Below are 14,278 nucleotides of genomic sequence, written 5' to 3' on the forward strand. Positions count from 1 at the left end.
AGTACATTGTACCACTTGATGCTTCAACCATCAAGTGCGTCGTAGGAACAAGTGAAATTAAAGCTTCTTTGTTCGAACAACTTCTTTGAAGAAATCCTAACGTGACAATTTCTGACAAATGTTCAGCTTAAGATTTTAAAGATTTTATCGGTAAATCGCAGATTGACAATATATTACTTTTCGACCTGGAAAAAAAGGAATAATAATATTATAAATTAGCAATAATTTGTAATACATTCAAGAATTTTGTAGAACAACGACTTTTAGGGGAAACAGGGTTTCAATGCACTTAAAAGCTTGAAAATCACTTTTACATGGTCGTAAGGGGTCGTTCAACAATGATGTCACAGGTTTTAGGGGGGGAGGGGGTCTAAGATTTTGTGACACTGCATATACTAGGTATACAAAAAAGCGTGACAGAGGGGGGAGGGGGGGTCTAGAAATCTCAAAAAGTAGTGGACGTCATATTTGAATCGTCCCTAAGCGGAACGAATCGCAATGTTCACAAGATTTGTAGAGCACATCAAAAGCTTCCGCTTCCGTTGCGATGATTTTAAGCATTCATATCACCGGTTAGATTTTTTTCAAAATTGAAAATGGCTCAAAACACTAAATCGACTTGAGCCACCTCGAAATTTCATCTGAATTAGGGGTGGTGCACATATTACGTAAGCAATTTTTCTGGATTTTTCGTCCCTCCCTCCCCCCATGTAAGATTTTTTTCATACAAATGATTTTTTATTTATATGGAGCGTAAGATATTGATCAGAGTCTATTATATATAGGGGAGACTGGGTAGACTTGATCCCCTTTTCTGATTTCCGATGTATCTCAGCCAAAAATAAATAAACTCTCTTAGAAATATAGTATTTAACTTTACTGATGTAGAACAGTCCTTAAATTATTGTTGTTATTGATACACAATCGATTTTTTGGAGTGCTGTCAAAAATAGACTTTTAAAATATTCGGGGGAAATTGATCCCTCTCCAAGAACTTGCTTTGATTAAATTAGAAAGGTGCCCTCAGATTTTTTACATATTTTTACTACAAAATACGCGGAATTTTCGAATTGCTGTGCGTATACAGGGACGATTTTTGTTAGTGAATTTGACAGCACATGAAATTTTAAAATTTGGGGAGACTTGATCCCCTTTTTATGATATCTACGCAATATTTTTTTTTTCTGACAATTCTTCATCAAATCTGTCAAATCTACAAAAAATTAGAAGCCTGAGAATAGATTTATATTTTTTTGAATTTTTTCGTCAAATTTTTGTATGAGTGACTAATGGGGGATCAAGTGTCCCCATATTGAGGCAATAATTTCAAATCCAAATATCATAAAACTTTGATGGAATGTTGACATTTTCATCAGTACAGATCATTAAGCATATTTATGGCTTTATGCTGTGAAAAAACGAAAGCATTTGGTCATTGTTATGAAAAGTTGTTCAAATTTTGCGTGGCCAACAAAATAATCTTTAGGAAGGTCAAAATATACAAACCGCCCTGCAGAACGAATAAGGCTTCCAATCTACAAAATAACTTACCACATAAAGGTCATTTATCTAGAGGATCTATACTAAAAATACGTTAGAACAAAACTACTTTAGTCCTCGATAAAACAGGGGGTGATCAAGTCTCCCCGGGGATCAACTCTACCCACCTTCCCCTAGAGTTGCGCAAAGAGTGAAGCCAAATCTACCTATTGAACTGTCAAACCGTCTACCTATCGAGCAAAGTAAATAAATGCTTGTTGGTGAGGCGAAAGTATTGTTATTGCGTAATGATTTATTATGGCGAATTAAAACGCATGAATTGAAATGTATTAGATTTGATCTAGAAACAGCTTCAAAAAACATCAATACATTCCCCAATAAAGTAGCAACAAGAAACTCACGTGTTTTCACTCTGTGGGTGACTAGGTTATCGAATTAAAAAGCTTTAGAAGTGAACGCTCCCGTGAAGTCACTTGAAGGGTTGAACAAAAGTGAAAGTTGGAAACAGAATAACAAGAGCATCATTCAGAATAAGTGTAAGAAGATCCTCTTTGCGTAACTCTATATAATAGACTCTGATATTGACAACAGGCGCTCCGATTGGGGCTTTTGGAAGTTATTGCTTTTTTTGCAAAATGAGTAAAACGATAACCATGCGACATCGACGTCAATAACCCGGATGTGCAGCTGAAATAACCTAAACCTAAATCCCTACCCCGTCCGTTCTGAATGAAGTAATCTCTAACCTTGAGTCATCACGAGTATTTTGGCTTTGTCCCGTCCCAACTAGCTGTTAATGATAAGATGATATACATTGTATTGATATCATATTTGAGAATTACGGTTCCGCAAAGTGTCACACACGACTGAGCCTTCAAATCTCTTCAGCAGCTTCAGCAGTAACCTAAACATTTACAAAATTTTATCAATGTGCCACTGTTTGGCCGAGTGCGGTGTTACTATATCCTGCCAACTAGAATGTGATATTGTCGAAAAAAAATTAGTTAGGAATTTTCCATTTTCATCGTACATAATTTATTAGCAGTTTATGTATCGTCAATAGGAGCTACATATACACTGAATGCTATTGCTACTCTTGCTTTATCTCGTTCCGTGCCGTATCATCGTCAACAGGATAGTACCAATATCCCTTCTTTCAAAAGCTTCTTTCTCTCACCCATCAACAGTTGACAATGATGGAAATCTAAGTGTGTAGTCGGTTGAATTTGTGAATGATTTGGTGAATGCTATGTGAAAATGTCGGAAAAATTGGATTGATAAAATACTCTAACTTTCGGTAAATATATGCGGTCTACCTTGAAAAGGCGTCAATCTATCTCTGATCAATCTGTCAATGTTCAACATGCTTTCGATGCAGCTACTTTTCTAAACATATGTATCTTCATAACATTGTTCTTGGTACGACTAAATGATATTGGTTTTACTATACGTATAAATATGTCCATTCTAAGATTTTACAGAAATTGGTTCAGCCGATGATCCTCCACTAAAAGCTATGGGGGGCGACAATTTTTTAATCGCTCCGTATGTACAGTTCTGATTTGTATAAACTTGAATCAACAACTTTCGTTTTAGCTAATTAAGCATATTTTACGGAAAACTTCAATTGTTGTGTAAAACCGATTTCACAGTCGAGTAGAAAAATGGTTATTATCGTGGATTTCTTTTTAGAAGGGGATAATCAGATAATAAAGCCTAACTTCATGCATTAGTATAGATTCTAACAAAAATATCGCGTTCGAATATATTTTTACATAACTATAATATTTTTATCACATTTGTTTAGTGTTGAAATTAGTTTTGATTTCGTGTTTTGATTATCGTTTAAATATGCATTTCCAAGGAGGGAACTGCAGGGAACAAATTAAACTGCTATAAAACAAAGCTCTTCACGTCGGACCCAACAGCAAGTCGCTAACTGTTTGGAGTGTGGCAAATTAAAATTACAATTTTCGTATTGTCTTCACAATTAAAATCAGTTCGGTTGATCAGTTGCGTCCTTTGCGAAAATATCAAATTTCTGTCGAGTGCACCATTTGTCCACTTAATTGATCATTACTAACAAAGCTGATTTACGGTTCATTGGGGGATGCAACTCGGTGGGTAGACATTTGCAACATTGGGAAGCCTTCACTGTTAATGGAAATCTTGTGTTTTTGTGGTAAATATCGACTTTCGTGTGTTGTTAGGTATACATTATGAGCATCTAGTTCATTGAAAACACCGATGAGCAAAAGTGATAATTTAGTCTTTCCAACCGCTATTCTACACATAGTAAACGAACTACACCGGTCTACAGTGATTTTTTGCTCGCTTGAATAGAATCTTCAGATCCGTAACTGTTTCATTTGAATCCCTCCTTTGCCCTTTTCTCCCATTCGGCCCTTCTCTGCAATATACCCTTGAACTCATTCGCCTCACCAATGGCTTCTATAGTATGGGAGTTCCCGTTGGTACTGCCATTGGTATTATTATTGTTGGCGTTCAAATTGAACTGATTCATGGTAGCGATTGTATGGCGGTTGCTATTGTTGTTATTGTTACTGGTTCCATTGATACTATTGTTCTCATTACCATCCGGTGTGGTCTTCGAAAAGTTATTATTGTTGGCATTATTACTGACGGTTACCGTGGGGGTTGGAATCAGCGATTTCCGAAGTTCTACGAACGAGGCTGTATTCCTGGTTTGCACATTCGTAGTATTTCCGAACCGATTAGGTACGCCGAACGGTTTTGTAGTACTTTTCCGTAGAACATCGTTGGAGTTGTTGTCGGGTGTTGTTTTTCCATCGGTATGCTCCTTGGTTACACCGGCCGTTATGTTCTTTGATCCAACCGGCGCGTTATCGGGTTTTACAATTTTATCCAGCTTTTCCTCGCTCGACTGGTTCTCTTTATCACTATCAACGCTCAGCAAAGATTTTGCTTCTCCAGGTCTATACTCCTCATCGGAACGAAGTTTCAACGATCTCCGTGCGAATACTTTCATCAATTCCGGAGTATCCTTATCTTTGTCTTTGATCGAATCCACGATGGACTTCTTCCGCAGTACGACAAGTTCGTCTCCACTACTTGAACCGCTGTTATAATTGCTGCTCCGTTTCTCCAATATTTCATCCGATCCAGACTTTTTCCTCTCTATTTTTATGTCCTCCGACGATGAAGAAATCCTTCGTTCATACTTTATTTTTTCTTCGGTTACCGATGTTCTGCGCTGTAGAATCACTTTTCTATCGTCGGAAATTTCCTGAGACAGGTTTACCGAATTGCGCTTCGATCCAACGTCAGCACGTTTGAAAGCTGGAGGACTTTTCGGTGCTTCAATGAAGCTACTTCTGGCAGCAACGATCGCTGCTGACGGTGGCAAGGGAGGCTTACTTTCGGTAATCTCTATGTTCTCATTACTGAAGCGTCGTGTCTTGATAGACTCATCTGCTACGGACAACGGTAATGCTGGACTAGGTGGCGGCGTTGATGATGTGCTGCTCAACGGCGTAGCAGTTGACAGCACCACTGTCGATTTGGATCGAGGCGTATCTACGCGGTTCAACTGGATCTTCATGAACTCTGGCACATTGTTGGTCAACAGCTGGGGATCAACTTGGTCCAACCGATCGTTGCTTCCTGCGTCTTTGATAATGCTGACGAATGGCGACGAAACCAACTTATCGATGGTTTCTTCGATTTGGGAAATATTTTGATTCGACTTGTGCAAAATTCCGTTCGGTTCTGGTGGAGGGATTGCGTTTGTAGTCAGCACAATCGACTTAGGTTGATGGTCCACGTGCTCCTGTTCGCGCGGGTTCAACAGATTATTGTCGTTTATTTCAAACTTTTGCAATGAAGACGTTGACGTTGTTGCGCGTCCATCTTCACCAATCTGTTCATCTACATTTGAAATGTAGTCTTTGAATATTTTCTGATTCCCAACGTTGATATTCTCAGTCATGCTGAAAAATTTGTGCTCGGTTTCCAAGAAATTATTGCTAAAGTTGCCAATGGACAACGAATTGGTCAAATTGGGTAAACTAGGCAAGTTGTTGGCGTTGGTCAAATTGTTTGACACTTTATCGTTATACACCCGGAAGCTCTTGGACTTTTCAACTGCTTTACGCTTCGAAGGACTTTCTTTAGGAGACTCATTCTGATTGACCGAAATTTTCGCAATTCTCTGTTGATACGGACTCAATCCGTAAATTTTAGGGTTTTTCAGCTTATCAACATTAGAATTATATCTGCGTCCAATTTCTTCATCATCGTCTTCATCGTCAAAGCTACGCTCTGACAGTTTTCGACTCTTCGATACCAAATATTCTTCACTCTTGTGCTGCACAGCTTTGGAGTCGCCGCTAATGACAATCGAACCACTCCCATTGGATGACGTTGAATGACGGTTCACTTCAACATTAGACGAATAGCGCTGTCCTTCACGTGGGGCATCAACTTCGGAATTGAAAATATCTTTCGGGAAGACTCTTTGCCTAGAAGCTGGTCCCGCTTTTATTTTCTTGTACCCGCTCATATCGGGTACATCCCCCTCACAAACTGGAAGTGATAGCTTCACACTAGGTTCCGAAGGGATGCTCATACCAGGAGTTATGTAAACCGTACTTGTGTTATCTTCCTTTCTTGTCGAAGCTACGGGAATAACAGTCGACAGCTCGTCCTTCGATCCTTGATCATGCTTTTTCTTTTTGAAGCTATAATTGAGAATCCTTTTGAAGAATCCATCATCCTCCTTCTTGCTACCAGTCGTCTGGTCGATTTCTTCGGTGATGAAATGTTCGCCACTAAAACCATTGAAATCGTAGCTCTTAGAAATGTTTCTGTTGACATAAATTGATGAATTGGGGTTTGCAGCACCCGATGCAGACAATGAAACCGACGCAGAAAATTTAGAGTTCAACGGAGGCTGTTGCTGCTCAGGCGATTTATTTATTATAGTAGTGCTACTGCTACTGGTTAGCACCGACTGGGTTGTCGTGGTTAGAGCTCCTGGATGCATATACGGTAAAGAGTGGCACTTCTCCTCATCCTCATTTGCCACAGGAGAAAGTTCAGCTGGAATGTCAAGTGTGGATAGTTTAAACGAGTCTTCATTGACCTCCGGTGTAGCTGGTAAGACGGAGGACTGTAAAACAAAAAGAAGTGAATTAGATTTTGCCAAACACACATGATTCTCCAAGATATACCTCCCGTGGACGAGCGCGGGCACGCGTTGGCCCTTTCTTCTTCGGTCTAACGGCTAGCTTGTGTCTGGCTGCTGAATGACTGAGCTTCGATGCTGGAGAGTCTGCACATGTATAAAATGAAGATACGGTGAGCATTGCTTAGATCAATATAACAAACCATTGAACGACTTTTCACGTTACCATTTTCATCCGGATCACTGGACCGATTGTGCACACTGGAACTGGATGAATCCAGATGGAGCAGATTGTTGCCACTGGCATTGGACGCTGATCGTTCCTCTAAATCCAAATCGGAACTGGTCATGCTGAGAATGCTCAGCGATCCTTCGCTCTTGTTGATTCCTCGATCTTTGCGCTGTGGCGTGATGGGACTTTGCGGTAGACCAAGATCCTCATCGGAGGCCTCATGGTGGCGATCTTTTCGTCGCTTCCGTAGCACATCTGCCAATTCGTTCTGGAAATGAAAACAAGTTTTCAGAATCAGTTATGATAGTGTGATGGAAATTAGAACGGAAAACAATACTGAGCACGTTTTTCCTATTTTAAGGAAACCAATGTTAGGGATTTTCATTGATCATTATACGGACGTTTTGGCCAATTTACTTCTACGGACACTAAAAACCAAATATACTATTTTAAACAGACCGAATTTTACAAAATAATTACATAGGACAATCTTCCAGTCAACTACAAACTGAGTTCATGTAAGCAAACCTGGAGTGTCGTGAAGAATTGTTTGAGTGAAAACTAGGTTTCTGACGAAGGAATACGTCTATCTAGAGATTAGGAGGTTGAGGGTTCGAGTCCCTCCAAGGCACGTGGATTCTTTTTTGCAAATTTCATATCAATTTGTCCATTTCGAAAATGTGCTGCAATATCAACAGCTGAGACATTTAATAAAACCCTTATTAATCCACCTAGTGGTGATGGTGCCTTTCTCGTGCAAATAAAAAATGTATTTTGTTCATTACTTCCGTGCCCAATTTTCAATGGGACAATGGGACAGAATTCTGTGTCGAATGCAACTTATTGCGGGTAAATCGATTGAGGATAAGTGCCCAAAAATGAGTGAAATTTTTTCCGCGATTTTTTTTATAAAGAAATGGTATTTGGCCATAACATCCGAGCTCATAGTCCGATCTGGCCAATTTTCAATAGGAAATATTATACTTCAGAGATACTTCAGAGAGCGTCAAATGCAACTTGTTGCTAGCAAATCGATTAAGGATAAGTACCTGAAAAATGAGTGACATTTTTTGCGCACAGACATACACGGGCTGCGAAATGGTGAGTTGACGTCTGGGAAGGGTCCTCACAAGTTCCAATCTCACGCTTCCACGGGTCTTCCGATGACAATCGACCGCCAGCTAAGGGTTAGCTTAGATACTTAGCTGTTAGTGCAGCCTGGACACTGTTGTCCTTCTGACATCAGCTAGAGTGAGGGGGTGCGCCCAACGGGATCATCGTCCCTAACCCTTAATCCCAAGGCGTTAAGCGACCCGTGCCGAGGGGATGCATGGCCAGGGGGTGGGGAAATAATGAGCTAGGCCTTTAACGGAGCCTGTGGGGTACCTGGGCACCCTCCACAGTAGGGCAGTTCACACTTCAAAAATGTTCGAAAATTCCAACTCCCATTTGTCTATTAGCATCATTTCGATAATTTAGGAGTCCCGGCAAAATTTCAGGCAATTCGGTGGCCATTTAGGGGTGGCGCGAAGTCAATTTATGTTTATATGGAAATTTGTATGGAAAAAAAATAAAATTTATTCAAATCCCCCTACAACTCTTAAATCGTGATGAATTCAAATAAACATCCCCAACCTCCATTTTTGGAGTCTATTTGAGCTCAACCAGTGGATAACTCATTAATTTTGATTTATATTTACACTGCTACGTTGAGGCTAATTACACCATTTTAGCCATTTATCTCATATTCACACTGTCAATAGAACCGTTCAATCCACTCATAACTAATGTGTTATCCGGAGGTCTCCCTTATATAGATTCCAAAAAGGGAGGTTGGGGATGTTTATTTGAATTCATCCCAATTTGACAATTGTAGGGAAACTTGAATAAATTTTAAGTTTTTCCCATACAAATTTCCATATAAACATTAATTGACTTCGCGCCACCCCCAAATGGCCACCGAATTGCCTGAAATTTTGCCAGGACTCCTATATTATCAAAATGATGCTAATAGACATATGGGAGTTGGAATTTTCGAACATTTTTGAAATTTGAACTGCCCTACTCCACAGTAATTGTCCCTTACCGCGTCATGCTGGGCTCTGGCGTGGTGGACCTCTATTCCCGAGTAACTCGTGGGACCAAAATGGAAAACCAAGTCAATTCTTCAATTAGTGGTAGTAGGCCGGTAGAGGTTATGGACGGCCCATGACTTGTGGGGGCGATGAACCGCAAACGCGATGGGCTTTCGGCCTTTGAGGTGGCGACGGAACAGCTGGACGCCATCATCGCCATCATCTTTGCGTCATCGAAGCATAATATCAGCAAGGACCTCAAGGGGAGCTTGCTGAAACTTCGAAAGTCGATGTTGGACGTCAAGTTGGAGAAGGCGGTCGGGACGGCCAAGTGCAAACCCGTGCAACCCGTGAAGTCGAGGTCTACCCAGACTGTGGCCCAAGGATTCGCGTGCTCGGGCAAGGCGTGCCAGGGTGTCCCAGCGAAGACGGTGGTGCCAAAGTCTACCCAGACTGAGGCTCAAGTATTCGCGGGCACGTCGGGGGAGACAGTCTCCAGGGGATCCAGTCCAGGATACCTCCAGGTACCTCCAAAACCGGGGGAGGAAGGACCTGGAAAGGTCCGTCCACCCAGGAAAGACGATGGTAAGGGGTTACGGCAGGCTGAGAGCTCTCAGCCGCCCCAGACCAGGGAAATAGAGGGGGATGACGCCTCCTGGACCCTGGTCACGAACAAAAGGAAACCGAAGACGTCAAGGGCCGAAAAGAAGGCCCAGGCGAATGAGGGTAGCAAGAAGTCTAGGTAGGCGCCAATCGCTCCAGGGGCGATGCCCTAGTCCTCAAAACTGACGAGGCTAAATACTCGAACGTCTTGAAGGCGATGAGGAGTGACGTCAAGCTCGGTGAACTCGGCGCCGACGTACGTCGAATGAGACGTACCCGGATGGGCGAGATGATCCTCAAGCTAAAGCGGGGCACGCAAAAGGGCGCCGCGGGGCGTCTCGCAAAAGGGTTGGCGGAAGAAGTCCTAGGCGAGACGGTCAAGGTGAGGGGACTCACGACGGAGTTGAATCTAAGGGTTAAAGACCTGGACGAGATCACCGAAGTCGAAGAGTTCGTCACGGCACTGCGGTGACTGTGTGAAGTGGAGACGCCCACCGCAGCCGTTCGGTCCGGCAGGGACACAGGTAGCATTGGTTCGGCTATCTGCAGCGGACGCCTCCAAGGTAGTTAAGTTAGGGAGCGTCAAGGTGGGATGGTCGGTGTGCCCTGTGGGCATATATGAGCAACCCGAAGTTTGCTTCAAGTGCCTGGAACCGGGGCACAAGCAATGGGACTGCAAAGGCCCTGACAGAAGCAAGCTCTGTCGACGCTGCGGATTGGAGGGACATAAGCAGGGCTGGTGGCGATAAATGCCTTTCAAAATAGTGACTTAGTGACCAACGATGACGAAAAAAGTGACCAAACAGTGACTTTCAGAACCAGAAAAAGTGACCAACTAGTGACTTTTGTATGAAGTACTAACCAGGTAGTGAGCTGAGCTGCATTCGTATTGTTACTGAGTAACTCGTAGTAAATCGGAAACTAGGGATATCATGTTTTTTTTTCAAATTTTTGTTAGAAGAAAAGACTAAATTTACAAAATCATGAGGATTACTACTGCTGGCCGTGTGCATCTTCATCGTAACTAGGGAGAAGATGGAACTTAACAGAGGACAACTGACTTGGCGACACCATCATAAATACCACATAGTTGGATATTGAGGAAGGTATTCGTTGGGACATCCAGAGGCTAGCAATATGACCATGGTAAACCTTATTCCGTAGCACACGGGAGCAGGTAACGAGTTACAAGTTGTTACACTAAACCATGCTTATAATTTCAACAACGATTTTGAAGCAAGTTCTACAGCATTGTGGTAATAAAGTTTAACATGAACTCGAAGTTTTTCGTGAAACTGCAGTTTGTGTATGAAAAAGGCAGAATGAAGTATAACAAATTTTGCGCTGTCTTTTACTATCGATCAAAAAATATTGTCTCCTTAAAATATATTCCCAAAAGTTTCACCATATATAGATGATTCAGCTGCAAGACAGTATGAAAAAGTGCTAGAAGGATGTTTTGGATTGGGCTTTCGCTAACGTGTGAACATTCGTTTTGGCACGTTGAAAAATTAATACGGTTTTTCGGCAAAAAATAAATAAAATGATCTAATCAATTACTAGACAGTGAATTATTTGGAATCACAAAGCTTATGAATCTTTATAAGGAAAAAAATGTTAAAAAAACTTAAAAAATCCAAAATTATGATGACAATTTTAAAATACGATTTTTAATAATTGAAAATAACATTTTTAATTGAAACAAATTTAAATACATGTAGAATCCATTTGCCTTTGTTTTTTTCGAAACCCTGATCTCGGTTTCATTAAAAACATTAACTTATATATAACATGAATGTTACCGAATTAATGAATCCTAAGTTTCAAGTTTCGTAAAATGTGATCTAAAATCTTGAATTTGATGCAGAAATTGCTTTGGAAAACTCTGAATTTTTTTCAGAAATTTCAGCGGAAGTTGATTTTATGTGGAAAACCTAGTGAAAATTTTTAGATTTTTTTTTTCAGATATTGTGCCGAAAATACTTCAATCCTTGTGAAATTTTTCTCCAGGAGTTCAAACGGAAATTCCAACAGAAATCCGATGGCAAATGTCAGTACAAAAACTTCCAGAAATTCTTTCATACCATAAATTCGAGGCAGAATATTTTGTAGACATTCCTACTGTCTTTCAGGAATTTCCGCGGAAACTGCACGTCAATTACTATATAAACTTCTCCGCGAATCCCTGATAAAAAAAAAATCTCCTTCAAATACAAGCGGATTATATCATGAATTCCGGTAGAAAGCTTTTTGAGAATTCCTGTAGATATTGTTTGGTAAATTCCTAAGAAAAACCTTCCGAAAATTATTTCCCAAATTCAAGGCGAAATTTTTACGAAATTTTACATAAAGATTTATGCGGTCATCGCTACATAAATTATAGTGAAAGTTCTTCTAAGAGAAACAAAGTTAGGAAGCTTTTTATAACGAAGGTGGATTTTTCTCTAGATACAGGCAACTTACCTAACTTAGGAAGTAGTGCGCTGGATTCACCTAAAGATGCGCTAAACAACGCATCAATTAGTTTGACAGATAAAACTTCGGAAGAAAATTCGGTTCGGAAGTCCCGATGTCCGAATTCTATAGAATTATAATGTGGTGCTACGCCGACAATATCATGCTGTGTGGTTCGTCGTAGGGGGTCGTACACTTATTACGTAAGCATTTTTTCTGGATTTTTCGAACCCCCCTCCCCCCATGTAAGATATTTTCCATACAAATTATTTTTTATTTATATGGAGCGTAAGATATTGACCGACCCCCCTTCCCCCATAAGTGCTTACGTAATATGTGTACGGCCCCTAGAGGGGTTAATCAATCAGAAACCAAGAAATATCTCGGAATTATGTCAAAATTGACGTGACAAGAAATGGATATTCAGAAACAATAAAAATGACAACAAGTGAAGTTCTCACCCTTATAATGCTTGTTAAACGAGTTCTCAAAAGTATAATGCATTCAATAATGGCTTGGAAATATCCAAAAAATTGGGTAAGCATAGACTTGAGTCCCTTCTCAACGACATTTTGCTATCGAAAACAAAACCCTACGCTCCTTATTTATTAAATTTCCACCCAAAACTTAATCCGCACGAAGCCTCGACCGTTATGTAAATCCGTATCAAATCCGCGAGAATAGCAAAAAACCGCGAAAATCGCGAAATCCTCGTAGTCGTAACAATCCTGCGCTTTATATACGGCGTTGCCTAAACGTATGCCCAATCTTCGCTGTGTGGTCTGTCTGTGTGTCTCTCGATCCCGAAGTCCATGGTTCGAACCCACTCTGCCTTTCATAAGACGGGCTTGGAGCAATTTTTCAAACATTATATATTTTGCTAACAGATTTACATTTGATTTGGTTGATGATAATGGTAGGTACAAATGATTTTTATTTTGAACTTTTTTTTTACAAACGGTGGTGCGAAAATAGTGACTTTAGTGACCATTTTCCGAAAAATAGTGACTTTTGGACTTTTGGATGCAAATAGTGACTTTTTAGTGACTAGGCTCAAAACAGTGACCAAGTCACTAAAAAGTGACTTGCTACCAGCCCTGCATAAGGCACAATGCTGTACGAACCAAAGCAAAGCTGCGAACAGCAAGCACCCCATGGGGGGTTCGAAGTACCCGGCGTTTAAGCGTGCTGCAAAATCACAGTGCAGGTAATGCAGCTAAACCTGAACCAGTGTGTTGCAGCCCAGCACCTGCTGTGTCAGACAGTTGCTGAATGTGGGACGGATATCGCCATCATAGCGGATCCTTACAGGGTACTCGCCAGGAACTGTAATTGGGTCACCGATGGGTCTAAAATGGCGGCGATATGGACATCGGGGAAATACCCAGTCCAAGAGTTGGTGTCGTCGACACACGAGGGCTTCGTCATTGCCAAAGTCAATGGGGTCTTCTTCTGCAGCTGCTATGCGCCTCCTCGATGGTCGATCGAGCAGTTCGGTCGAATGCTAGATTGTTTGACGGCTAACTTGATGGGGCGTAGGCCGGTGGTGATAAGGGGCACTTCAACGCTTGGGCCGTTGAATGGGGAAGCCGATCCACGAATCAACGGGGGCAGATCCTGCTGGAATCACTGGCCATGTTGGATGTGGACTTGGCTAATGTCGGTACCAAAAGTACCTACAGCTGGAACGGGGTCGATTATCGACGTTACGTTCTGGAGCCCTGGTCAAACGAGTAGTTCGAACTGGAGGGTAGATGATGGCTACACTCACAGCGACCACCTGGCGGTTCGCTACAGTATCGACTATACGACCAGCATTCAGCGGACGGAAGAAGGGGCGAGGCCTAGTATATGGAAGACATCATACTTCGACGACGAGGTGTTTAAGGAAGCGCTCCGCCGCGAGCACAATACTCTCGGTCTGAGCGGCGAGCAGCTGGTAACAGTACTCTCGCGTGCATGCGATGCCACCATGCCTAGGAAAGTCCTAGGAATGGGAGGCCACCGGCTTACTGGTGGACTCAAGCAATTGCGAACCTGCGCCGCGCCTGCCTACGGGCAAGGGGGCGGATGCAGCGAGCACGCACAGAAGAGGAGCGTGTTGAACGACGGGTGGCGTTCGTGGCTGCTAGAGCCACTCTGAAGACTGAGATCAGATCAAGCGAAAAAGCCTGCTTCGAGGGCCTGTGTCAAAGTGCCAACGCGAATCCATGGGGTGAAGCCTACAGGGTCGTAATGGACAAGACA

The 14,278-nt window shown here is 41.8% G+C and overlaps 1 protein-coding gene across 11 annotated transcripts in view; it reads right to left on the minus strand.

Moving 5' to 3' along the window:
• Positions 1 to 2,511: 2,511 nt before the first annotated feature.
• Positions 2,512 to 14,278, minus strand: part of LOC134224115 (bromodomain-containing protein DDB_G0280777) — a 379,875-nt gene continuing 368,108 nt past the window's right edge. For all 11 annotated transcript variants that reach the window (XM_062703369.1, XM_062703368.1, XM_062703364.1 and 8 more), the window contains 3 exons: positions 6,894 to 7,167; positions 6,714 to 6,814; positions 2,512 to 6,652 (listed from right to left, as the gene is read on the minus strand). In XM_062703369.1, coding sequence (XP_062559353.1) covers positions 3,866 to 6,652; positions 6,714 to 6,814; positions 6,894 to 7,167 — 3,162 coding nt within the window. In that variant the 3' untranslated portion in view covers positions 2,512 to 3,865. The remainder of the gene's footprint in view (positions 6,653 to 6,713; positions 6,815 to 6,893; positions 7,168 to 14,278) is intronic.

Source organism: Armigeres subalbatus, chromosome 3, assembly GCF_024139115.2.
Source record: "Armigeres subalbatus isolate Guangzhou_Male chromosome 3, GZ_Asu_2, whole genome shotgun sequence".
Classification (NCBI taxonomy): domain Eukaryota; kingdom Metazoa; phylum Arthropoda; class Insecta; order Diptera; family Culicidae; genus Armigeres; species Armigeres subalbatus.